This window comes from Ranitomeya variabilis, chromosome 2, assembly GCF_051348905.1.
Source record: "Ranitomeya variabilis isolate aRanVar5 chromosome 2, aRanVar5.hap1, whole genome shotgun sequence".
Taxonomy (NCBI): domain Eukaryota; kingdom Metazoa; phylum Chordata; class Amphibia; order Anura; family Dendrobatidae; genus Ranitomeya; species Ranitomeya variabilis.
The window spans coordinates 846,992,508-847,018,184 of NC_135233.1; the positions used below are offsets into that span (position 1 = coordinate 846,992,508).

The 25,677-nt window shown below is 44.3% G+C and overlaps 1 protein-coding gene across 3 annotated transcripts in view; it reads left to right on the forward strand.

Annotated features, from left to right (window-relative positions):
• DIS3L2 (DIS3 like 3'-5' exoribonuclease 2) overlaps nt 1–25,677 on the forward strand; it is a 445,122-nt gene that overhangs the window by 109,239 nt on the left and 310,206 nt on the right. For all 3 annotated transcript variants that reach the window (XM_077290198.1, XM_077290196.1, XM_077290197.1), the window contains one exon: nt 21,708–21,888. In XM_077290198.1, coding sequence (XP_077146313.1) covers nt 21,708–21,888 — 181 coding nt within the window. The remainder of the gene's footprint in view (nt 1–21,707; nt 21,889–25,677) is intronic.

The following is a 25,677-nucleotide window of genomic DNA, read 5'->3' on the forward strand; positions in this document are numbered from 1 at the left end:
TCACCAGCCCCACCTTTCAGAACAGGTCTCCTAATTGGGGCTTTGGCTTTCTGCTATCCTCTAGCTATCTAAAGCTATTTGCTTGTTCAGATTCCTTGCTATCTTTGTGTAAATACAGTGATACCTGAAGACCCATGCTTAACCCTATAGTGACAAAGCCAATTTTGACCTTGACGACCAAGCCAGTTTTAACATTTCTGACGACTGTCACTTTGAGGTTATAACTCTGGAACACTTCAACGGATTCCACGGATTCTGAGACAGTTTTTTCATGACATACTGTACTTCATGTTAGTGGTAACGTTTCTTTGATATGACTTGCATTCATTTATGGGAAAAAAAAACAGAAGTATGGCAAAAATGTTGAAAATTTTTCAATTTTCAAACTTAATTGTTGTGCCCTTAAATTAATGTAGTCATCACGGTGATCAAAATGAACCAATAGGAAGAATCTCCTCCTATTGTTGCTGGGGACGGCAGATCCCGGCAGACGCTCTGCATGTGCCCACTATTGTCCTCCCGGAAGAAGATGCTGAGGGCCGTGGGACAGAGCCGGAGGGTCCAGGGACACTGGAAGTACCGGGGTTTGGGTGTGGCTCGGGGATTCTAGATCATATCAAAGGAGAGAGAAATAAATGGGAAATCGGACTGAAAATGGAAATTGGATGGAAAAATAAATCAGAATCATGTTCTCCGGCGTCTTGGCTACCCCCAGTTGCCGAGACCCCAGAGATTTTCCTACGCTGGGGGCGCTATACCCTTATTTCTCAGCTCCGTTAAAAAGCGACGCTGAGGAATAAGTATCCTTAACTGCCGCCATTAAAAGGTGTATCGGTAGGGGTTAAATCTGTCTTGTCACACAAAGTAGTTAATAAATAACATTTCACACATGTCTACTTTACATCAGCACAATTTTGGAAACATAATTCTTTTGTTAGGGTGTTATAAGGGTTAAAAGTTAACCAGCAGTTTCTCATTTTTCCAACAAAATTGACAACCTTTATTTTTAGGGACCACATCACATTTGAAGTGACTTTGGGGAGTCATTATGACTGAAAATACCCAAAAGTGACACCATTCTAAAAGCTGCACCCCTCAAGGTGTGCAAAACCACGTTCAAGAAGTTTATTAACCCTTCAGGTACTTCATGAGAACTAAAGCAATGTGGAAGAAAAAAAATTAGCTTAACTTTTTTTTTTCGCAAAAATTTACTTTAGGGAGGGAGCACCATTTGACTTTTTGAACGCAAAATTGTCTGGAATCAATGGTTGGAATTAATGGCGGGCACCATGTCGCGTTTGAAGACCCCCTAACACAGCCCAAACACCAACCCTACCACTACCTGTAACCCCAACACAATCACCCCTATCACAGTGATCAAAAGGAGCCAGTAGGAAAAATCTGTTGTTGCCGGGTATCGGCCAGCAGATCTCGGCGGGTGCACTGCACATGCTCCCACCATTATCTTCTAGGGGACGGAGCCGGAGGGTCCAGGGATGGTGGAGGTACCGGCTCGGGAAACCCCATTTCTCTCAGCTTTGATGTGCTAGATCATATCAGAGGAGAGAAATTAATAAAAATGACCCCAATCATGTTCTCTGGGATCTCAGGGAGATTTTCTAACGCTGGGAGGCGCTATACACTTATTTCTCAGCTCCGTTAAAAAGTAGCTGAGAAATAAGACCCCCTAAGTGCCGTTGTTAAAAGGCGTATCAGCGGTCATTAAGGGGTTAAAAAATGAAGCTGGTTTCAAACATCTTGGTATTTGGCTTTGAGATAACTTTATTGATTTGATATACTTGGTGCAGGCAACATCCTGTTTTGATGTGTTACCGCCACAAAAATGTATTAAAACCGCATATAATGCAGTTCTTACCTGTGGATTTTCTGTGTTAAATGCAAGTTTGTCGGGGAAAATCTGTCCAAAAATGGTTTACCTGCATGAGAAATTGACATTCTGCGAATTTGAAATGCATGCCACAGGTCCGTTTTTGCTGAGTAAAATAAAAGCACAGTGGGTGTGAGATTTCTATAAATCCCATCCACTTTGCTGGAAATGTAAGAATGTACCCTCATAGATCGAAGTGACAGCTCTGCTCATCAGAATGGTCACTCAAGTAGGAGAGCCTTCCTTGCTAGTAACCGAGAAATAAGAATTCATAGCTCTGTACTGAACAAGAGACAACTTGAGACTACCCTTATTGGGGTGTTATGCTGCGCATGGGGAGGCTATGGGGGTGTTATGCTGCGCATGGGGAGGCTATGGGGGTGTCATGCTGCGCATGGGGAGGCTATGGGGGCGTCATGCTCTGCATGGGGAGGCTATGGGGGTGTCATGCTCTGCATGGGGAGGCTATGGGGGTGTCATGCTCTGCATGGGGAGGCTATGGGGGTGTCATGCTCTGCATGGGGAGGCTATGGGGGTGTCATGCTCTGCATGGGGAGGCTATGGGGGTGTCATGCTGCACATGGGGAAGCTATGGGGGTGTCATGCTGCGCATGGGGAGGCTACTGGGGGGACATGCTGCACATGGGGAGGCTACGGGCACATGCTGCGCATGGAGAGGCTATGGGGGTGACATGCTGCACATGGGGAGGCTATGTGGTGACATGCTACACATGGGGAGACTGAGGGCCTCATGCAGTATATGTGGAGACACTGAGCCTCATGCAGTGTATAGAGGGAGGCTGTGTGGAGCTCATGCAGTATACAGTGCCTTGCTAAAGTATTCTGCCCCCTGAAACTTTCAACCTTTTCCCACATATCATGCTTCAAACATAAAGATACCAAATTTAAATTTTTGGTGAAGAATCAACAACAAGTGGAACACAATTGTGAAGTTGAACAAAATTTATTGGTTATTTTAAATTTTTGTGGAAATTCAAAAAATGAAAAGTGGGGTGTGCAATATTATTCGGCCCCTTTAACTTAATACTTGGTTGCGCCACCTTTTGCTGCGATTGCAGCTGCAAGTCGCTTGCGGTATGTCTCTATCAGTTTTGCACATCGAGAGACTGAAATTCTTGCCCATTCTTCCTTGGCAAACCACACGAGCTCAGTGAGGTTTGATGGAGATCGTTTGTGAACAGCAGTTTTCAGCTCTTTCCACAGATTCTCGATTGGATTGAGGTCTGGACTTTGACTTGGCCATTCTAACACCTGGATACGTTTATTTGTGAACTATTCCATTGTAGATTTTACTTTATGTTTGGGATCATTGTCTTGTTGGAAGACAAATCTCCATCCCAGTCTCAGGTCTTTTGCAGACTCCAACAGGTTTTCTTTAAGAATGGTCCTGTATTTGGCTCCATCCATCTTCCCATCAATTTTAACCATCTTCGCTGTCCCTGCTGAAGAAAAGCAGGCCCAAACCATGATGCTGCCACCACCATGTTTAACAGTGGGGATGGTGTGTTCAGGGTGATTGTCACAGGGTCCTTCTCTGCTATCACACAACCAACAGAGCAAGAGAATAGTGAACAATTCCAAGAACTTTATTTAGGCAAAAATACAAAAGGTCCATATACAATCCACCACACAAAGGATAAGATAGTCCAGAAGCCAAATGCAGTTCAGTAAGATGATAAAAGCCCTGGGAGATGAGTCTAACAATCCAGCAGACAGAGGATAATAGTCCATATACTCTTCTTTCTCTCTGAGGTGCTGTGATCACATCATAGTTCCACACAGGACTGATCTGTGTCTCCCCTCCCTGATATTTTAAAAGTCCCCCTCCTCATTCACAGGTCATGAGGGGGAAGGTCGCAGGGGCTCATTGTTTCAACAAGCTAGTTCATTGTCATTAGCATATCAGCAAACATGATTATTCACTGACCCTGTGATAAGACAACAATACAGTACTGTGGGGGCTGATATCAGATGGCAAAGACAGCCATTCATCAGTTAGCAAATACCTCATCCTACAAGAAAACACAACGACAATCAGTAAAATATTAATACAAATAAAATGATATCCACATACCGTATCCCACCATCACAGTGATGAGCTGTGTTGCCTTTACGCCAAACTTATCGTTTGGCATTGTTGCCAAAAAGTTTGATTTTGGTTTCATCTGACCAGAGCACCTTCTTCCACATGTTTGGTGTCTCCCAGGTGGCTTGTTGCAAACTTTAAATTACACTTTTTTTTAGATATCTTTGAGAAATGGCTTTCTTCCTGCCACTCTTCCATAAAGGCCAGATTTGTGCAGTGTACAGCTGATGATTGTCCTATGGACAGACTGTCCCACCTCAGCTGTAGATCTCTGCAGTTCATCCAGATTAATCATGGGCCTCTTGGCTGCATCTCTGATCATTCTTCTCTTGTTTGAGATGAAAGTTTAGAGGGACGGCCGGGTCTTGGTAGATTTGCAGTGGTATGATGCTCCTTCCATTTCAATATGATCACTTGCACAGTGCTCCTTGGGATGTTTAAAGTTTTGGAAATCATTTTGTATCCAAATCCAGCTTAAAACTTCTCCACCACAGTATCACGGACCTGCCTGTTGTGTTCCTTGGTCTTCATAATGCTCTGTGCTTCCAACAGAAGGCTGAGACTATCACAGAGCAGGTGCATTTATACGGAGACTTGATGACACACAGGTGGATTATATTTATCATCATTAGGCATTTATGACAACACTGGATCATCCAGGGATCCACAATGAACTTCTGGAGTGAGTTTGCTGCACCGAAAGTAAAGGGGTCGAATAATATTGCACGCCCCACTTTTCAGTTTTTGAATTTCCACAAAAATTTAAAATAACCAATACATTTTGTTCAACGTCAGAATTGTGTTCCACTTGTTGATTCTTCACCAAAAATTTACATTTGGTATCTTTGTCTGAACATATGTGGGAAAAGGTTGAAAAGTTCCAGGGGGCTGAATACTTTAGCAAGGCACTGTATATAGGGAGGCTGTGTGGGGCTCATGCAGTATATATAAGGAGGCTGTGTGGGGCTCATGCAGTACATATATCGAGGCTTTGTGGGGCTCATGCAGTATATAGGGAGACTGGGGGCCTCAAGCAGTGTATAGGGAGGCTGCCGTGGTAGGGGGGCTCATGCCGCATGGAGGGCCTCTCATGCCTTGTGTGTGTGTGTGTGTGTGTGTGTGTGTGTAGGGTGGCTCATGCTGTGTGTGTGGTTGTGTGTGTGTAGGGTGGCTCATGCCGTGTGTGTGGTTGACTCCGCGTGTGGGGGGGAGGAAGGGCAGCGGCTCATGCCGTGTATGTGTGGGAGCATGGTGGGTGGCGGCTTATACCGTGCGTTCATGGCTTAGGTTGCACATGTAAGGGGAGACTGTGGGGGGCTCGTTCTGCGTGTGGGGGGAGAGGCTGTGTGTGTGGCGGCTGATGCTGTGGGTCAAGCATCACCATCTGGTTTAAGGGATTGAATAACACCTTGTTAAATTCTGTAGTCCCCTGTGTAAAATAAAGAAAATTCCCTTCCCTCTCCAGTACTGTTCCAGTGATATTTTCTCCTGGAGGTCACGTTAGTGGCTGCAGCACTCACATAGCATAACAATCTGTGGCTTATAGTGTGCTACTTTACTTGCTTACTTGCACCTACTTCGGGAAAACTGATGTCTGATGGAAATTTGATTGAAGCTGCCCATCAAAGGCTATGGATAGTCCATGCTGGTGCTCGCTTGACATTGGCTGTAGTGCTCTGCTCACATAGTGTAAGGCTATGTGCACACGTTGCGGATTTGCCTGTGGAATTTTCTGTGCGGATTCTGCATCTTGGCTGAAAACGCAGGTCAAAATATGCACGTTTTTTAAGCGGATTTTGTGTTTTGTTGCGGATTTACTGCGGATTCTGTGCGGATTAACTTTTTTTCTTTTTTTACCCCTGCGGATTTCTATTATGGAATGGTTGCAGAAACGCTGCAGATCTGCACAACTAATTGACATGCTCCTTCTTTTAATCCGCAGCGTTTTCTGTGCAGAACTTTCTGCACCATTAGTACAGCATTTTTTTTTTGCCATTGATTTACTTTGTACTGTAAATCACTTGTAGGTTTGCAGCGCTTCTGCGCGGAAAAAAACGCTGCGGATCCGCAGTAAACCTGCAACGTGTGCACATAGCCTAACAGTCACAGACCTGCCGCTGACATCACTGGAAAGGCGCCTGTGCACTAGTGGTGTATATGATTTGTTATTCCACACAGTGACCAGCATTTAAGAAGTGGTTTTGCTCAGATAGTTGAAAACTCGGCACTGCCGTACTCCTGTATTATAGTATTAGGGTATGTGCACACGTTGCAGATTTGCCTCTGGAATTTTCTGTGCGGATTCTGCATCTCTTGGCAGAAAACACAGGTGCAGATTTGATGCGTTTTTCTTGCGGATTTTGAGCGGTTTTCCTGCGGATTTACTGCAGATTCTGTGTGGATTTCATGGAATGGAATGGGTGCAGAAACGCTGCAGATCTGCACAAAAGTGACTTGGTCCTTTTTTGAACCTGCTGCGTTTTCCGCGCAGGTTTATCTGCACCATTAGCACAGCATTTTTTTGCCATTGATTTACATTGTACTGTAAATCACTTGCAGATCTGCAGCGTTTCTGTGCGGAAAAAAAACCGCTGCAGTTCTGCAGGAAATCTGCAACGTGTGCACATAGCCTTATAGTGTATTTTTGCTTCGCAGTGCTTTACGAACAGGCAAAATACTACCCCTCCAGTTGTTGTTACAACCGATTGAATCTCCACAGTTTCATCACAGCTGTGCCAATGGGTAGACGGAGCCCCCCGACTTTGGCAAACTTGTTGTGTTGCTCCTATTGGCTATGGCATAAAAAATGAACCAGCTGGAATTGGCATCGTCCTGATGACGTCTGGTACAGCAGGATGTCGGTTATATAAGCTGGATACCAGATTACAACTTCTTGTCTATATTGTATGCACACATGGGATACCAAGTTCTTTTTCACTGAACAGATAGTGTGTAGTTATAAATGCACAACATACTTTTCTAAATTTGCCAGATTCTACAGAGAATCGCACAATTTACTGACTGATATCTACAGTGAAAGGACGATAGTTTTTCCCTACCTGGAGTTTATTTTTGCCTTTTGTCTCCATTTCCCGACTGGAAAAACGTAGATATCTGGCCAAGGATGAATGTTGTATTGGGGAACGTTGGACGACTGCTCTTGCATGTATGGCCATTCTGCAAATGCATGCTTCAAAGAAATTCTGAAAGGGAACCTGTCATGGCATGTTTATAAACTATCCCTAGTGCATTGATAGTGATGCAATGTGTATCACGGACACTGTTTTTTTTTCATTAAACACTGCACTGTAATAATGTCCAAAAAGCACTTTATATTCTTAGATTGTATCTGCTCTTTTAGTCATAGGGTGTGCTTCATTTTCGTTAAGTCACAGGCGTTGCCGCCAACACTATTTCATATTCCCGGTTGCACAGACATAGCTCGAATCCGCTGTTAAGTGTGGAGGTGCAGTGTCGAGTGGGCAGCCACCTATGCGCAGTGTCGAACGAGCATCTGGTCTTGTGCAGTGTGTAATGTGGAACAAGCGTGGCTCTACAGTGCTCCAGCTTGTGATTTTACAGCAGATTCGAGTGGAGTCAGCGCAGCCTGGAACAACAATGAAATTACGTGTAAAAACACAGAAATTGAGCTTGGTTTGAGTTGGTATACATGCGACACATAAATGCATGTTCACATTGGCCATATAACTTACAAAGCCTACAAGAAACAAAATGAGCAAAAACCCCACTGTAACTAAAGAAGTAAAAAGCAAAATAACTCAGGGAGATAAATATATACAATCTGGTAGAATGTACAGTTGCAGCGTATCAGAATTCATCAGAAATATGGCTCAAAATTAATTGTACAGAGCAAGAAGAAATCCGTAATTAATGAGAGGTAAGGTAACCAGAGTGAAAAAACTGACCGAAAGTCAGCTCACACCCATGTGTACTTCCTTCTCCTGCTGGGATGACGCCCGCCTCGGTGTTTTGGTGCAAGCCTTCATCTGGGGGTGAGATGAATTATTTTCTATTGCCTCTTTGAAAGATGAAAATGTGTTGTGCTTATTATAGCTTATCTAGTAGGCTTTCGGTAGGATGTTGGCAAGCAGCGTGCATAAGAAGCTTACTTAACACATGCTGGTGGGGTGAAGCTTATCTGTTCATGTAACTATTACTGTAAGATGATCTTCAGCAGGGTACAGGTGCTAATGCTTGGCAATGTGATTTTACTGATATGATACTTATAATCCAATCAGCCTTGTGGCTCAAATTCTACTACACGTGTAGGTGCGTTCAAAGGGGAAGGATGGGGAAATGTCATACAATGAAAGTGATACTGCAAACTATTAAAAGGAAGCATGGGTCAGACTGATAGTAAAATCTGAAATATATTTAGCACGTAAATTGTGTAATTTCTCCACCGATCAGTGGACCGTAAACTGGTGCAGTTTGTGTGTTAGAGATTGTCTCTGCTGGATGGTCTGAAACAACTGTGAACCAAAATCCAAAGCACCATTCGCTATGAAATCCAGATAAATAAAGGGGTTGTCCACTACTCTGGCAAGTCTCAATCCGTATGTATACCCTCAGTAAAATACTTGCGGCAGGCACCATTCCAGCAGTGTTCGTGGTCTCCCCTGGGGCTCTCGTAACATTGATGTGTCATGCGATCCCAGAGTCCAATCGGCGCTAGCTTCTCTTCTTAATAAGTGTTAATACCATTTTTTTTCTCTTTACGATTTGGATGTGGTGAGGAGGTGAAGGTATTACTTTTTAGCTTAACATAAGTCTTTAAAGTCTTTTTGAACTCTATGGTGCCAACATATCCCACATTGTTGAACAAAGACCACAATCCCTCACTTGTTGGCATACTAGCTTCTCCATAGAAAGGGACATATTGACTGTATTTCAGCATTATTGTTCAAAAGTAAAGGATCGGTTGTGTACTGTTGGAGGTGCGGTAGTTTTATTTTTTTACTGTTTACCAAAAAAGATTTTTTCGACAGCCACCAATAAAGATGGATCAGCGTCTGTTGTGTAGTACTTGAAAATGCTTAGCTTATGGATTCAGACAAAGCTCTGTTTATATTGCTCATAAAGCCTGAGGCTTGAAAATTCATAATCCTTAGAAAGGGGAGGGGAAGCTGGTTTGTGTTGTCAGCTATTTTCCCTGAAGTGCAATGTGATTACGTTTTATTAAAACTTCCTTACACTTGTATTGACTTGTCTATGACCCTGCAACCAGCATAGTAAGGAGTAAGCGTAATACTGGGTGTAATAGGGGCTTAACTGCTAAAGATCACTTCCATCCCAAATGTAAAAATGGCTATACAGTGTATCAGGAAATGCGAAGTTGGGCCACGTTTAGTAATAGTTTTATTTAGTTTGGCAAAAAAGTCCTATTATATTTATAAAGCGAAAAAAAACATCCTAACAGGAGGTGCAGTGTAATTCCCTTTATAAATTGGCCCGATTTCTGAAATTTGCTAATCAAAATGTAAAGGGACTTTAAAGTTGAGCTACATCATTTTCTGTCTTTTACGTAACAGGTTAACAATAACTAGTCCTGGACAAATACCAATAAGGATTTCCAATCTGAGAGATCATTAATATCAGATCGGTGGGGGTCCGACCCTGTGCAATTGTGATCTTCTCTGGTGGGAGTCAGATGTAAAGAGCCCTATCTGCACACTGGCTTACGGACAGTCCCGGATACTGCAGCTCAGCTCCCATTCACTTGAATAGGGGCGGGTTTTCAGTACCCGATAGCTTCCACTGTACGGCCTCTAGAAGACTTGGTGTACAGCTGGTTTTCTCTGAAGCGGATATCATCAGATCTGTGCAGGTGTCACACCCAGCACCCCCACCCCATCTCATATTGATCTATTATTTGGCTAGGTCATCAATGTCTTAGTTTTAGACCAACCTGTTTTAATAGAAATATGCTAATATATTTTACCATTTGAGTTGGATGGAAATTCATTTAAAATTTTGGCTAGTGGAACACTTTGATCTTTACTGTAATAACCTGCTGTCCATATTGGTGTGTTTTGTTTAATAAGCTATTTCTTTTGCAAGTTCCCTGTAGGGTCTGCCTCTCATGGCATAGAGACTAGCGAACATCTTAGCGTTTGGAACAAAATACATTGTAAAACAAATAAGTACATTCTACGTCATTCTGAGTCTAGAATATTTTCGTAACAAATTTTGCAATGTCAGAAGATCGACAGTATTTCTAACAGCTATGAAGTTCTTCTAGAATGCATCTATTGTTTTCTAATATACGTAGATGACCTGTTTATTTCATTGTGTCATTACTGTATCACTGTATTTTTCGAACCATAAGACACACTTTTTTCCCTCCAAATTGGGAGGAAAGTGGAGTGCTGCTTATGGTCCGAATGTAACATGTGGGGAGGGGGCAGCAGCAGAGTGGGATCGCAGGAGGCAGGAAAATATCGCCACTGCAGGAATCCGACACTGGGGAAACCACGTGGTCCTGATGCTTAAAGTGAAGGACTGTTCATTAACCGCTTCCCTGCCCACCTGTCAGCGCCGAGCAGTGGGCGGGGAGCAGCAAATGAATATTCCTTCACCTAAACAGCGGGACCCACATGGTTTCCCCAGCGCCGGATTCCTGCAGCGGCTGGGGAGATCGTGTGTCCGGTGGTGAAGGAGGCGGCAGGAGCAGGGTGCCACAGGAGAGATTGCCGCTTCGCATACCTGACAGCACAGCGCGGGCTGTGCTGATGTGGAGGAGTGCTCTTGTAATTATAGGACCTGTGGTGAGGTAATGAAGAGGGCGGGCTGGGGCATCACATGACAGCACAGAGAACTCCCTCTTCATTATGTCACCACAGGTCCTGCAGACACCGCACTAAAAACAATGCTGTTTCCTCTTACAGGACTTGTGGTGAGGTAATAAGAGGGAGGGCTCTGTGCTGTCCAGTGATGTTCCAGCCCTTCATTACCTCACCACAGGTCCTGTAAGATGTAGAGAGAGAAACTTTCAATTTTCTAGCATGGCTGGCTGCAGGACCTGCACTGATGTGAGCACAGCCTGTACAAGTAAGAATTAAGTTAATAATTGCAACATGTAAAAAAGCACTCTGCCACTCCTGTGGTGAACTACAACTCCCAGCATTCCATAGGATCTGCAGGACATGGTGGGAGTTATAGTTCTCTCATGGGACCTTAAAGCAGCACTCTAGTGTTATTTTTCAGTGCTGGAGTGGTGCTTTAATTATAAGCCCTGTGCCCCCATTCTTATACTCCCCCTCCTGTGTCTTCATATAGTACTTTACAGGCACTACACTGGTCCCCGCAGCACCATCTTCTACCCGTAGCTTCCAACATAATAACATACTTTTATATATAATAACACCACATATAATAGTATGTTATTTGTTATTAAATATTTTACCACATTTTTTGCTTCAAATATTTTTTTCTGTTTTCCACCTCTAAAACCTGGATGTGTCTTATAGTCCAAAAAATGAAGTATTTCCTTTACAGTTGAAGGGATTCTCCACTACTAGGAATCAGCGTTGCGGCTGGCCTCTCACTTCCTTTGGATTACTTATATGTCTGATAGCGGGACAGTGACGACAACTCTGATGGACGCAGGACTCAGGTGATGGAACAACCTCGCATTAGCCCCAGGAAGGTGAGTGCTGGAACGATGCCAGCACCGGATGGGAGTATAACTCTGCATAGATCGGACAGCAATGCACGGACTGGCTGGCGGGTCTCTGACCAGAGTGGCTGCTTCATTTTTCCAGCCAAGAGAGCAGGATTTGGCTGCAGAAAAAAAACTCGGCAAAAACGCTTCATGTGAACATACTTAGGCTGTGTTCACATAGTGTGTTTTTTTTTTTTTGTACATTCATGATTTTGTGTTAGCAGAAGAAAACTGTCAAATACGGTATTTTTTTTTTTACTGTGTTTTGTGTATCTTTGTGTTTTTGGGATGCATTTGTTTACTTCCTGATTCATTAAAATTGGTGAAAAACCGTGAAAGAATTGACGTGCCGCAGACTTGAAACTACTTCTAATCTGCAAAGAAAAGAAAGCAGCGTGTGTATGAGGTTTCAGAAATCTCACTTTGCTGTGACAGTAAAATGATGCAGTTTGTGCTGGAAAAACCTGGCAAAAACGCAACTTGTGAACATGGTGTAAGGCTGCACCTCAATCAGGATGTCCACTTCTCAAAAATGTAAATGGATTTTTAAATTAAAAATTAAAGTGAGATTGTCAAACCTCTAAGGCTTCTTTCACACTTGTCTAACAAATCTGCACAGGATCCGTCAAGATGTTGAAATGACGGATCCTGTGCAGATTGTGGAAAACGTGTGCACTGGGCCCATCTTTCTGATGGACCTGTCGAGCCTATGTGCACCTGTTGTGTATGCGTCTTCGCAGCGGTTTTCCGCTGGGAAAACGCATACACAACACAAACCAGATTAAAAATCGCAGTATTCTCACCTACCGGCGTTGCTCCTTGCAGCTAGCTTTCCTAGTAATACATTGCGAAATCTCGCGAGAAGTCGCAAGACCGCGATTTCTCGTGAGATTTTGCAATGTATTACTAGGATCGCTAGCTGCCGGGAACATCGGTGACGCTGCGCGGGAACGCCGGTAGGTGAGAATAATGCGATTTTTTTTTTTTTTTTTTATAATTTTTAACATTATATTTTGTTACTATTGATGCTGCATAGGCAGCATCAATAGTAAAAAGAGAAAGAGAGCAAGCGAGAGAGAATTTCCCTGACAGGAAATTCTTCCATGCATGCTCTCTTTGAAAAGGTGGGACCCGTCGCTGGATTCCTGCTTTTCACAGTCAGTGACGCATCCTGCGCCCATAGGCTACTAATGTAGCCAGCGACGGGCAGCGCAGGATGCGTCGCTGACCGATTTTCTGACATGCAGAAAAAACGTTCCTCTGAACGTTTTCTCTGCCCGACGGACCGATTTTTTTTTATGCAGGATCCAGTGAAAGACAGATGAAACGGATGGCCATCCATAACAATCCATCGCTAATACGAGCCTCTGAGAGAATGCAGGATCCTGCATTCTCAAAAAACAACGTATTGTGACCGGAGATGAAAGACGGAAGTGTGAAAGATGCCCAATTTCTAAGAACTTGCATTCCCGTGCCGTCGGTGGGCACGTCGCATACAACGCATGTCCCTGCGTACCCAATGTTAAAGGTGGGTACGCAGGACGCATGCAGAAGTAGGTGGAGCTTAAGGGAGGAAGTACACAGCCAAACACAGACCAGCTACACACAAGTGTGAAACCGGCATAACTTCAGCTTGGGTCCACGCCTATATTTTCTGGAAAATGATGCAGAACAGCAGATTTTTCTCAGTGAGTGAAGCACAGTTACTCTATGGCAGAGGTCCCCAACCTTTTTTGCACCAGGGACCGGCTTTAAGCAAGACCAGTTTTCCATGGCCCGGTGGGGGTGGGGCAGGGGCGGGGCTTTGGTCATATGGGGGTGGGGTTATGGAGGGATGGAGCTTAGTGCATACTTATCATATAATTATGACATTTATAATGAGAATGTGATTCAACTTACCATAGGTTCAGAATGAGTGGGAGCACCATGCTTGTTTCCCTGGTGCTCTGCACCATTATTGCCCCATAGCTGTGCCATACAGTGCTCTGCACCATTATTGCCCCATAGCTGTGCCATACAGTGCTCTGCACCATTATTGCCCCATAGCTGTGCCATATAGTGCTCTGCACCGTTCATTATTGCCCCATAGCTGTGCCATATATTGCTCTGCACCATTATTGCCCCATAGCTGTGCCATATAGTGCTCTGCACCATTATTGCCCCATAGCTGTGCCATACAGTGCTCTGCACCATTATTGCCCCATAGCTGTGCCATATAGTGCTCTGCACCGTCCATTATTGCCCCATAGCTGTGCTGCTGCTGCTGCAATAAAAATAATAAAACACATACTCGCCTGTCTTGCTTGCAGCTCCTCGGCGCCATCTTTCCGGCGTCTCCCTGCACTGACTGATCAGGCAGAGGGCGCCGCGCACACTATATGCGTCATCGCGCCCTCTGCCTGCAGTCAGTGAGGAGAGAGAGACGCCGGAAAGATGGAGACAGCGCCCGGCGTGTGGGAACGAGGAGAGGTGAATATGACATACTTACCTGCTCCCGGCGTCCCGCTCCTTCCCCCTGCCTGTCTTCGGTGCCGCCGCAGCCTCTTTCTCTATCAGCGGTCACCGGCACCGCTTCATTAGAGAAATGAATAGGCGGCTCCGCCCCTATGGGAGGTGGAGCAGCCTATTCATTTCTCTAATGAGCGGTCCCACGTGACCGCTGAACAGGGGCGCCGCGGACCGGCTGAAAAACCCCAACGGCCCGGTCCCGGTCCGCGGACCGGCGGTTGGGGACCTCTGCTCTATGGGGTACTGTGATAGTGTTTTTTTTTTTTTTTTTTTTTAACTCCATTGACCAAGCTGAAAATCTGATTTAAAACTTCATTCAGTAGTGTCCTGTTTGATATATTCTTTAAGAAATGTATCCTCATAAAAGTATGCTTTTGTAATCTGTATTGTATAATTTCATTGCGATTTTTATTTTTATATCTGTTGTACACTTTTAGAATCCAAATAAAACTTATTCTTGTAAACGATCAATCAATATAAACAAAATGACTCCAGAAGTCTTTGATGAAACGGCCAAAGACATTATTAATAACACTTCTCGGTGCCATCTGTTGGATACACAGAATGTGAGCCCTGCGGTGGTAGCGTGGCCGGTTTTATATAGAAGGCCATGTGCTGTAGTATAGACTTTACTGGCAGCTCGTTTGATTCCACTTGTGTGGCTGTGCCAAGGCTGTTTTGTCAGATTGGTACGGATCATCCAGCTTTGATTTAACACACTTTCTATGACCCTAAGCCTGAAATGAATTGAAACACGTTAGCGATGGAAAGCTTGGAGCTGAAGTACAAACAATGAAAGGAAGGTTTCCCAATCATTTAGTCATTTGTAGAGATGGGCGAACCCGAACAAGTTTGGCTTCCGTACTGAACACCTACTGTTCAGGCATGGACACCGAACACTGACTTCACCAGGAAGTCCGTGTTACTGTTCGGGTTCAGCTGCCCGATCACCGGGTGTTTGTCGCGCTTTCATCAATTAATAAATACAGCGTGGGGACCCCTCTTCTTGAAAACCAGCCTTGCTGAAGCTGACAGTTGAGGGTTGCAGCCCCCAGCTGTGAGTTTTGTCTGGCTGGTTAACAAAAACATAGGGGAACCCATGCCGTTTTTTTTTTTTTTTTTTTTTTAAATTACTTAATTACAGTGCAGGAGCTACAGATGAACACTCCCATCTGCCTCTCCTGCTCTCACTGTTATTAGCAGCAGCAGCAGCAGGTGTCGAATGATGGGAGTAGTTGTCCCATCAGCTGGCACCAGTGACCAGAGGTGAAGCTTATACCTCTGATCACAGCTTGAGCGCTCCCGCTGTCTTCTGACAGGGTGGGAACCGCTGCTCTCTTACCGGCGGGGATGATTTCATCGCTGATCAGAAGCGGTGTGCATGCACATGACAGCGCAGCAAACACTAGATGTTCGGCCCCCCATTCAAGTGAATGGGGTCCGTGTACCCGACCCCAAACAATTTGTAACTGTTCGGCTGGACCCGAACATTCAGGTGTCCGCCATCTCTAGTCATTTGGTCTGAAAATGTAGTTTTACATATTGATCAGCTGTTCTCAGCCTGTCAGTGTCTTGAGTGTCCCAGAAGTTTACATATTGCTTATGTAATGAAGAGGAGTCTGCTCCTGGAGACACCGGCCTCCTTATTTATGTACTCCTGACAAAACTCTCCCTTTCAATTCTACTCTGAAACTCAAGGCTTTGTGCCTTTCTCCCATCACTAACAGATTGTGTTTTTGTTTTTTTTTGTTTTTTTAATATCCTCTTCCTCTTATTTGCTTAGATTCATCTGGATAAACTGAATGCTAGTCACTAATCTCTTCTGCATGTTTTACTTTCTTGATGACATTTTTATAACTCCTTTTATTACTTGACCTTGCCTATAACACTGCTTTGGTGGTACTCTGATAGAATAACATGAACATGAGAGCATTTATATCTATATCAAAGTACTAGGAAACCTGTCTCGAGAAGCTGTTTTATGGTTTTTTTGCAAAATAATAATTTGATAAAGGTGGCGCTTCCAATACACATCTGGAGTCATAACTAACCATTTTTTGTATCGTTCTGCTTGGTGAGAGAATTTATTAGAAAAAACTTTGACAGTGAAAGTGATCAATGAGTGGAAAAGGATGCCAGGAGAAGTGGCGAGTTCTCCATCAATGTAAGTCTTCAAATAGAGGCTGGACATCTGTTTAGTGAATCCGGCATTGAGCAGGGGTTGGACATGACCCTGGAGGTCCATTCCAACTTTTAAGATTCTATATATAAAGCCAGAGGGGAGGTGTGGTGGAGTGGAGATTTAGAGAAAACAAGTAGGTGGGAAGGTGCCCTAAAATTTTTGGCTGCACTGAGCGTTTGTACTTGGTTGAACAGCCTTTCTCTGCTGACGGGCTCCCTTTAAAGTCCCCAGATATCGACTGGTTCAGCCTACAATCTGCCTATGGGGTGCGCCAGCCAACTGATGGTAAGGAGAGAGCTTGGTCGGACATGTCCAATTTTGGACATGCCAATCGGATTGTTCTGGAGTTGTTAGTCGTCAGCATTCTTATAGGGAACAAGAGCGCTTGGTTGAACGAGCGCTCCTATGTATGGGAGAGTCAGCTATAATTGCTGTTGGCCAAAGCGCCATTTGGCTGATGGCCGTCTAATGGGTATGTGGGCTTTGACACATTGAAAACACTTGATAAACCAAATCAGATCTACTGTACCTTCAATTACTTGACATATGGTGATATGTAGGTTAGGGTTTTTGCTGTACACTTGGAATATTAACGCAATAGTTACTGACTGCAGAAAGTAATGTCCCATAACCAGATATTGACCTCTAACTACATTAAGAATTTTTAGCTGGGAATGCTTCTTTGTACCAAATCTTGGTCCTCCTAAAAGAAGAAAAAAAAAATTCAATTGTTCGAGTACTTGTCTAGTGAACTTGCCAGTTGCAATTATTTTGTTTTAATAACCTTGCTCAAACTATTGTAAAATATATACCGTGTATATATATGTTCTGCTACTCATTCTGGACAGGCTAGTTCAGCATTTGGAGAGCTCCGGTATGAATCTGTTCATCCATACATTCATTTCCTATGTCTGTTTTGAAATGCTGCAAGTTTCAATGGTGCACACTAATATTGTGTGGAAAGTTTACCATTGAGTTGCTCAGAGCTTATGTCATTTCAAGCTGCTTTTTTTTTTAATTAGATATGTGTAAAAGAAAAAAATACAATTTCGGGCAATTGTCTCGTGTCCTTTTTATTTATTTACTAGCTGAAGAGCCCGGCGTTGCCTGGGCATAGTAAATATCTGTGGTTAGTTATAGCACCTCACTTCTCTTATTTTCCCATCACGCCTCTCATTTTCCCCATCACATCTTTCATTTTCCCCCTCACATCTCTCATTTTCTCCCTCACTCCTCTCATTTTCCCCCTCACTCCTCTCATTCCCCCCTAACACTTGTCATTTCGACCTCATATCTGTCATTTTCCGATCACTCCACTATTTTCCCTCACTCCTCTCATTTTGCACTCACACCTTTTCATTTTCACCTCACACCTCTCATTTTCACCTCAGTATATACATGTTTGTAATCTCCCTTATATATAGTATACACCTGTATGTCATCTCCTGTATATAGTATATACCTGTATGTCATCTCCCCTGTATATAGTATATACCTGCTGTGTCATCTCCCCTGTATATAGTATATACCTGTATGTCCTCTCCTCCTCATATATAGTATATACCTGTATGTAATCTCCTCCTGTATATAGTATATACGTGTCATCTCACCTATATATATTATATATCTGTCATCTCCTCCTCCTGTATAGTATATACCTGTATGTCATCTCCTCCTATACATAGCATATACCTGTATGTCATCTCCTCCTGTATATACTATATACCTGTAGGTAATCTGCTCCTGTATATAGTATATACCTGTGTGTCATCTCCTGTATATAGTATATACCTGTATGTCATCTCCTCCTGTATGTAGTATGTACCTGTATGTCATCTCCTCCTCTATATAGTATATATGTGTGTCATCTCTTCCTGTAAATAGTATATACCTGTGTGTCATCTCCTCCTGTATATAGTATATATCTGTATGTCATCTCCTCCTGTATTAGACCTCGTTCACACGTTATTTGGTCAGTATTTTTACCTCAGTATTTGTAAGCTAAATTGGCAGCCTGATAAATCCCCAGCCAACAGTAAGCCCACCCCCTGGCAGTATATATTAGCTCACACATACACATAATAGACTGGTCATGTGACTGACAGCTGCCGGATTCCTATATGGTACATTTGTTGCTCTTGTAGTTTGTCAGCTTATTAATCAGATTTTTATTTTTGAAGGATAATACCAGACTTGTGTGTGTTTTAGGGCGAGTTTCGTGTGTCAAGTTGTGTGTTGAGTTGCGTGTGGCGACATGCATGTAGCGACTTTTGTGAGATGAGTTTTGTGTGGCGACATGCGTGTAGCAACTTTTTGTGTGTCGAGTTGCATGTGACAGGTTAGTGTAGCAAGTTGTGTGCAGCAAGTTTTGCGCATGGCGAGTTTTGCGCGTGGCGAGTTTTATGTGTGGTGCCTTTTGAGTATGTGCAAGTTTTGTGTGAGGCAACTTTTGCATGTGTTGCATCTTTTGTGCATGTGGCAATTTTTCCGCGTGTGCAAGTTTTGTGCGTGGCGAGTTTTGAGCGGCGACTTTTGTGTTTCGACTTTTATGTGGCGAGGTTGGTGTATGTGTGGTGAAATGTGCGCTGAGGGTGGTATATGTGTTCGAGCACGTGGTAGTGTGAGGCGCATTTTGTGTGTGTTCATATCCCCGTGGTGGTGTGGTGATTATCCCATGTCGGGGCCCCACCTTAGCAACTGTACAGTATATACTCTTTGGCGCCATCGCTCTCATTCTTTAAGTCCCCCTTGTTCACATCTGGCAGCTGTTAATTTGCCTCCAACACTTTTCCTTTCATCTTTTCCCCATTATGTAGATAGGGGCAAAATTGTTTGGTGAATTGGAAAGCGCGGGGTTAAAATTTCACCTCACAACATAGCTTTGACGCTCTCGGGGTCCAGACGTGTGACTGTGCAAAATTTTGTGGCTGTAGCTGCGACGGTTCAGATGCCAATCCCGGACATACATACACACATACATACACACATTCAGCTTTATATATTAGATTATGCTTTGCTTATATAGCGCTATCTTATTCCAAAGCTCTTTACATACATTGTGAGCCCCTATGGGGACAGTGATGACTATCTAAATTCCCTATCAGTGTCTTTGGAATGTGGGACGAAACCGGAGTGCCTGGAGGAAACCCACACAAACACTAGGAGAACATACAAACTCCTTGCAGATGTTGTCCAAGGTGGGATCTGAACCCAGGACCCCAGCGCTGCAAGGCTGTAGTGCTAACCACTGAGCCACCGTATCAATTTCTCGTCAGAACCTGCAAAAGGTGAAACGATCTATAGTTTTCTGTTGTCTCTGAGCTGGTGAGTGGAGACTAGCTGATGTCTCCTATACATAATACACAGATATGGATTTCTGCTCTTGTCCTTCTGTGTCACTTGATCAATAGAAGCTGCCACAGGAAAGGCTCTCTATGGCAGAACTGAACTTTGTACTTGTTGACCTGTTGCCCTTCGTTGCGATTTTTCCAATGGTCTGCTCATTATCGTTACTATGGATGAGTTGTATGTCATGCAAATACATTTTTTTCCTACAATTCTCTCCATAAAAATGAATCTTTTTATATGCTCCCTCTTGTGACTCTTTTAAATGCTGCTGTCTGAAGAAAAGCTACTTATTTTACTGTTTGTTTCTTTATCCTTGTGTTTAACATATGTAGACCTTTGTTTTTAGATGTTACAGAGCTTAAAATAAGTTTTCCCAGGTCATTGATGACCATTTTGACTTCCTAGGGGAAAGCGATGCAACCACCATCTACTATTTAAAGAGTGAAAGGTCTTCTGAAGGGACAGCTGAGTCTTAGGCGGAATAGCAGGTCTTACTGCCAATTGACTTAATTCCAGAATAGGTGTTAATTGCCACTCTTTTCTAGGCTGTTGGGATTACTACTTAGAGATGTTCCACTATTTTGAATTGAAAACAATCGCCTCTCCTTTCCCAATCTCTGAGAAAGATTGGCTCCATACACACGGGTAACGTAACGTGCAGCTTCGCATTGGTTTTGCAATGATTAAAAGCTGTAAATAAACAAGTGCACGACACTCATTAATTTTCCACTGACTAAAATTAGTACCGTTTCCTTTAAGTGATGGCTGTTTACCACATACCCATCTGTCACTTATTGTTACAATATAGCATTCATTTCTGGGTTATCAGCTGCTATGGTGACTTTATGGTAAAGCAGGTCCAAGGCCTCCATACACAGTAAAGTCTGCCTATCGCTCTGATCGCGGTGGGATCTGCCGACAGTCTGTGCGTGGGGCCTCACTACTTGTACCCAACACCTTTTTGTTGGGGAAAAATAAGGATTTGGCTTGTTGAATTTCAGCAGCTTGTCCTTTTTGCTGGAATCGTCTGAGATAGCAGTTTGCCAATTGAGCGCCGTCCGACAGCTATCTTGGATGGGGGACCTTTAAGCTGTCTTTAAGGGTCTGCCGTTTACTGATTGCAACATCTGGGCAGACCACAATCTCCCAACTTAACCCTGCTGTTCTGTTCACATTGGCTGTACACTTGTGTATATATACTTTCTTTGGGTCAAATAGACCCAAACAGTACAGCAAGGTTAAACAGCATCAAAGGCATGTATTAGGCTGTTGGTTCCGGTCAGTCTGGAAGTTGCGAAATGTAGATGTGTGATGCTGGCCTAAAAGGCACAACAGGAAAAACCCAAAAGTTGGGGTGACATACGTTTTGAGAAAAATTTAGTAAGGGTATGTGTCCATGGGCGGGATTACATCCGGATTAGCTGCAGATTACAGCCGCAGCGTTCAGCCTGCAGCGTCCAGATGTTACAGCATAGTGGAGGGGATTTTATGAAATCCCGTCTCCACTATGTGTGCGAACACACATCCTGCGGCCCTGAGTTTACAGACATGCGGCGCGTCTTTTTAGATCGCAGCATGTCTGTTTACCTTGCGGCGATGCTCTGTCGCTGCAAGGTAAATCACAGGGCCCTATGTATGGGGTGCGGAGATTCCGGGTGTGTGCAATGAACACATCCAGCATCATCGTGTCTACAGAAGGGGGCGGCGCTTTGGGCGGAGCGAGTTTTCAGCTCCTTCCAAAGCGCCGTCATTACAGACGGTGGACATGCACCCTTAATGCTTTGCATTACTCCTATAGAATTCTTTAGAGGTTTAGTCCCCACTGTTCCCACTCTGCATCCCTGATGCTCCCCGTATGCCTTCTGTTCACAGTCTGAGACTTTTGCAGCCAGTATAAACAGGTGGGCTGGGTGTAAAAGGGTGATATGTTGCATCTTGCTAACTAGGCTGATTTTTTTTTTTTTTTTTTTTTTTTGTTATTATTCTACAGGTTGTAAAGCCAGACCTCTGTGATGGTGACAAAACCTCTGCAGTGACAGACACTGTGCAGCTCGTTGCCGCTTCCAATCATGTACGGGAAGGATCAAAGAGCCCGGATCTCATTATAGAAGCCCAGTTTGAGTGTGGCGTAGAAGACCTCCACACTCGGTTATCGCTTAATGCTGAAAATGGCAAGTTTGGTGGTCTTTTTTTGTTTTTTTTCTTCTTGCATTCTAGTACATTACTTTTTAAATTACATCTAAAAGTTATATGTACCAAGTTTTCCCAGGACACTCCTGTCCATAATGCACATATTCGTTTGTAAAGGAAATCTAATACTTTCGGTGAGAACAGGGACTCTATCCACAGTTTATACATCGCACCCTGATAGGAATTTAATTTGCCGTCATGAAGAGCGCTTGATTAGTTTGTCAGCGGTCACTATGCTGCCTCTCTTTTCTAGCGCTAATTTAAATTGTTAATATTACAGGCCATGTGTTAATATAGTAATGCTGTTTTTTATGGACAATACGGTATTTGCAGGAAAAATAAGGGATAAAAATTACTCCCCAGGAGGACAACCCCTTCTCATTCTCATTTTGTCCCCTTTCAAATAAAAACACCTTTACTAGCCACCAGTGCCGGCGCTGTTCCAGCATACTTGTAGCTGGAACATACTTGTAGCTCACGGGAGTTTGTCATGTGATCCTTGCGCCCAATCAGCTGGCGTCGCTGTCCCTGCTTTCGGACAAATCGAACATAGAGTCGGAGAACAGCCGGAGCCCTGACTTTCCTGTTCATGTTCAAGGCAGGGATAATAAAGCCCTAACCCATCTTTCTGAACAAAAATTAATATAAAATAACGCTATCAGAAAAATGATTGAGTTCAAATGAAAGATGGTCAAATAGTAAAAACCAAAACAAACTGGCATCTGTCTCCCCCTTAAAACAAAACAAATATCAAGAGGAGGTCGGAGCAGCCGCAACCCTGACTTCCTGTTTATGGTCCATAAGGAGATGTTGAATCCGATGCTGATTTGGGCACAGCGCTTGTGACATAACCTCATGTGAACCACGGGATTGTGAGTGCCGACACCACTGGAGCTGGGCGTGCTGGAGTGACATTCTCCTGATTTACGAAGAGGGGTATGCCTTTTCATGAATAGGGACCATCAAACGAGTGGCGTGCGCCTAACAACAAATCTTAATCTAGTCCCTCCTAGGGTAAGATTTTGGGAATAGTGTGTACTGAACAAGTTTTGAAAGCTTTTTATGCCAGAATACGAGCAAAAAAAGCTTAGATGAAGCTGGCCTCTTCAAATGGGTTAAGATAAGGCGTTTAATTGCTTTCGATTGGCTAACCCAATTGGTGTGTATTCACAGTTTGCTGACTGGCGGTTTACATTTTTTGCAGCAGGTCTCGGTGTCATAAAGGGAATCTGTCAGCTTTCCCCGGCCCCTCAGAGAGTCACTATGAAATGTTTGCTTTCTTTATACCCTTACTAACAAGCCATTTTCATTGTCTCATTGGTTTCTTCATATGGCAAAAACTCATTTTATAACCACTATAACACTGGTTGCAGTATGATAATTAGTGGGTAGCTAGTCGTGATGGGTTTCTTTCAGACTAGTCCTCCCGCTAATGTTATCATGTCCGTGTGGGAGTAAGTAGCGTGATTTGTAAGAGATGCATTATTGCCGGCTCTTTGCCAATCTCTGCCTCCATGACAGTGTGCCACCGTTAGGTGGGTGTACGCACTGATGGTCCACCAGCACACTGCGAATTCCCCAACTTACTGCATGTGGTCACACACAACACAGACTTGCAAAGGGCCTGCAGTGACGTAGTTATTGTAAATCATGGTACTCGTTCCCACAGGGGCGTGATAACCTGATTAGTAGGGAAAGCAATTCCCCCATGACGAGTCTCCCATTAATTAGCAGATTGCCAGCACAGTTTTAAATTGTTTTCTTTGCTGAATGTGAGGGGAGGGTCTGGGGAAGCGATCAGGTTCCCTATTATTATTATTATACATTTTTATAGCGACATTTATTCCATGGCGCTTCACATGTGAAATACGGAGCAAATATAGACAAATACATTAAACATGAGCAAAAAACAAGGCACACGGGTACATAAGGAGGGAGGACTCTGCCCGCGAGGGCTCACAGTCTGCAGGGGATGGGTGATGATACACTACGAGAGGGAAGAGCTGGTTGTGCGGCAGTTCAGTAGGTTCAGGATCACTGCAGGCTGTAGGCTTGTCGGAAGAGGTGAGTCTTCAGGTTCTGTTTGAAGGTTTCTATGGTAGGCGAGAGTCTGATGTGCTGGGGTAGCGTTCCAGAGTATGGGGGAAGCATGGGAGAAGTCTTGGATGCGGTTGTGGGAAGAAGAGATGAGAGGGGAGTAGAGAAGGAGGTCTTGAGAGGATCGGAGGTTGCGTGTTGGTAGGTACCGGGAGATCATGTCACAGATGTATGAAGGAGATAGGTTGTGGATGGCTTTGTAGGTCATTGTGAGGGTTTTGAACTGGAGTCTCTGGGTGATAGGAAGCCAGTGAAGGGCTTAGCATAGTGGAGAGGCTGGGGAATAGTGGTGAGACAGGTAGATTAGTCGGGCAGCACTAGTGTTTTTGCGGTGTCGCGGTCAAGGAATGCGCGGATCCGGGAAATGTTTTTGAGTTTGAAGCAGCAGGAGGAGGCAAGGGCTTGGATATGTGGCTTGAAAGAGAGGGCAGAGTCGAGGATCACCCCGAGGAACCGGGCGTGTGGGACTGGGGAAAGTGAGCAGCCATTGACATTGATGGATAGGTCTGGTGGAGGGGTAGAATGAGATGGGGGAAAGATGATGAATTCTGTTTTGTCCTTGTTCAGTTGTAGAAAGCGAGCAGAAAAGAAGGCTGAAATAGCAGACACAGTGCGGGATTTTGGTAAGTATAAGGAGGTGAGGTCATGTCCGGATAGGTAGATCTGCTTATCGTCAGCATAGAGATGGTACTGCATACCGTGGGATTCTATGAGCTGTCCCAGACCGAAGGTGTAGATGGAGAAGAGTAGGGGTCCTAGAACAGAGCCTTGTGGAACACCGACTGACATGGGGCGAGGTGAGGAGGTGGTGTGGGGGAGGGAGACACTGAATGTCCGGTCTGTCAGATATGACGAGATCCAGGAAAGGGCCAAGTCTGTGATGCCAAGAGATGAGAGGATTTGTAGCAGAAGGGAGTGGTCCACAGTGTCAAAGGCAGAAAACAGGTCCAGGAGAAGGACAGAGTAGTGTCGCTTGCTCCTGGCAATTAGTAGGTCATTGGTGACTTTAGTTAGGGCAGTTTCAGTTGAGTGATGGGGACGGAAGCCAGATTGTAACCGATCAAAGAGGGAGCAGGAGGAGAGGTGGGAGGACAGTTCAAGATGGACGTGTTGCTCCAGCAATTTGGAGGCATAAGGGAGAAGAGATATCGGGTGACAGCTAGACACAGAGGATGGGTTGAGGGAGGGCTTTTTGAGGATGGGTGTGATCTTGGCATACATGAAGGATGAGGGGAAGACACCTGTTGTGAGTGAGAGGTTGAAGAGGTGCGTTAGGGTTGGGATGAAGACCGTGGAAAGGTTAGGGATGAGGTGGGACGGGAGCGAGTCGAGCGTGCAGGTGGTGAGGTGTGATCTTGACAGGAGGGTGGAGAGCTGATCATCTGTCATGGTGGAGAAGCTGGTTTTGGAGGAGCAGGGGTGAGCAGCTAAGTGGGGCAGTGGGCGCTGTGGGCCAAAGCTTTCTCTGATCGTATCGATCGTCTGTTTAAAGAAAGAAGTCTTCAGCAGAAATGAGGGGAGGGAGGGGGGGTGCAGGGGGACGGAGTAGAGAATTGAAAGTGTTGAAAAGCTGTTTAGGGTTGTGAGACGGAGGATATGAGATGAGAAGTAAGTTTGTTTTGCGGTAGTGAGTGCGGACTTGAAGCTGGCGAGGGACTGCTTGTATGCAGTGA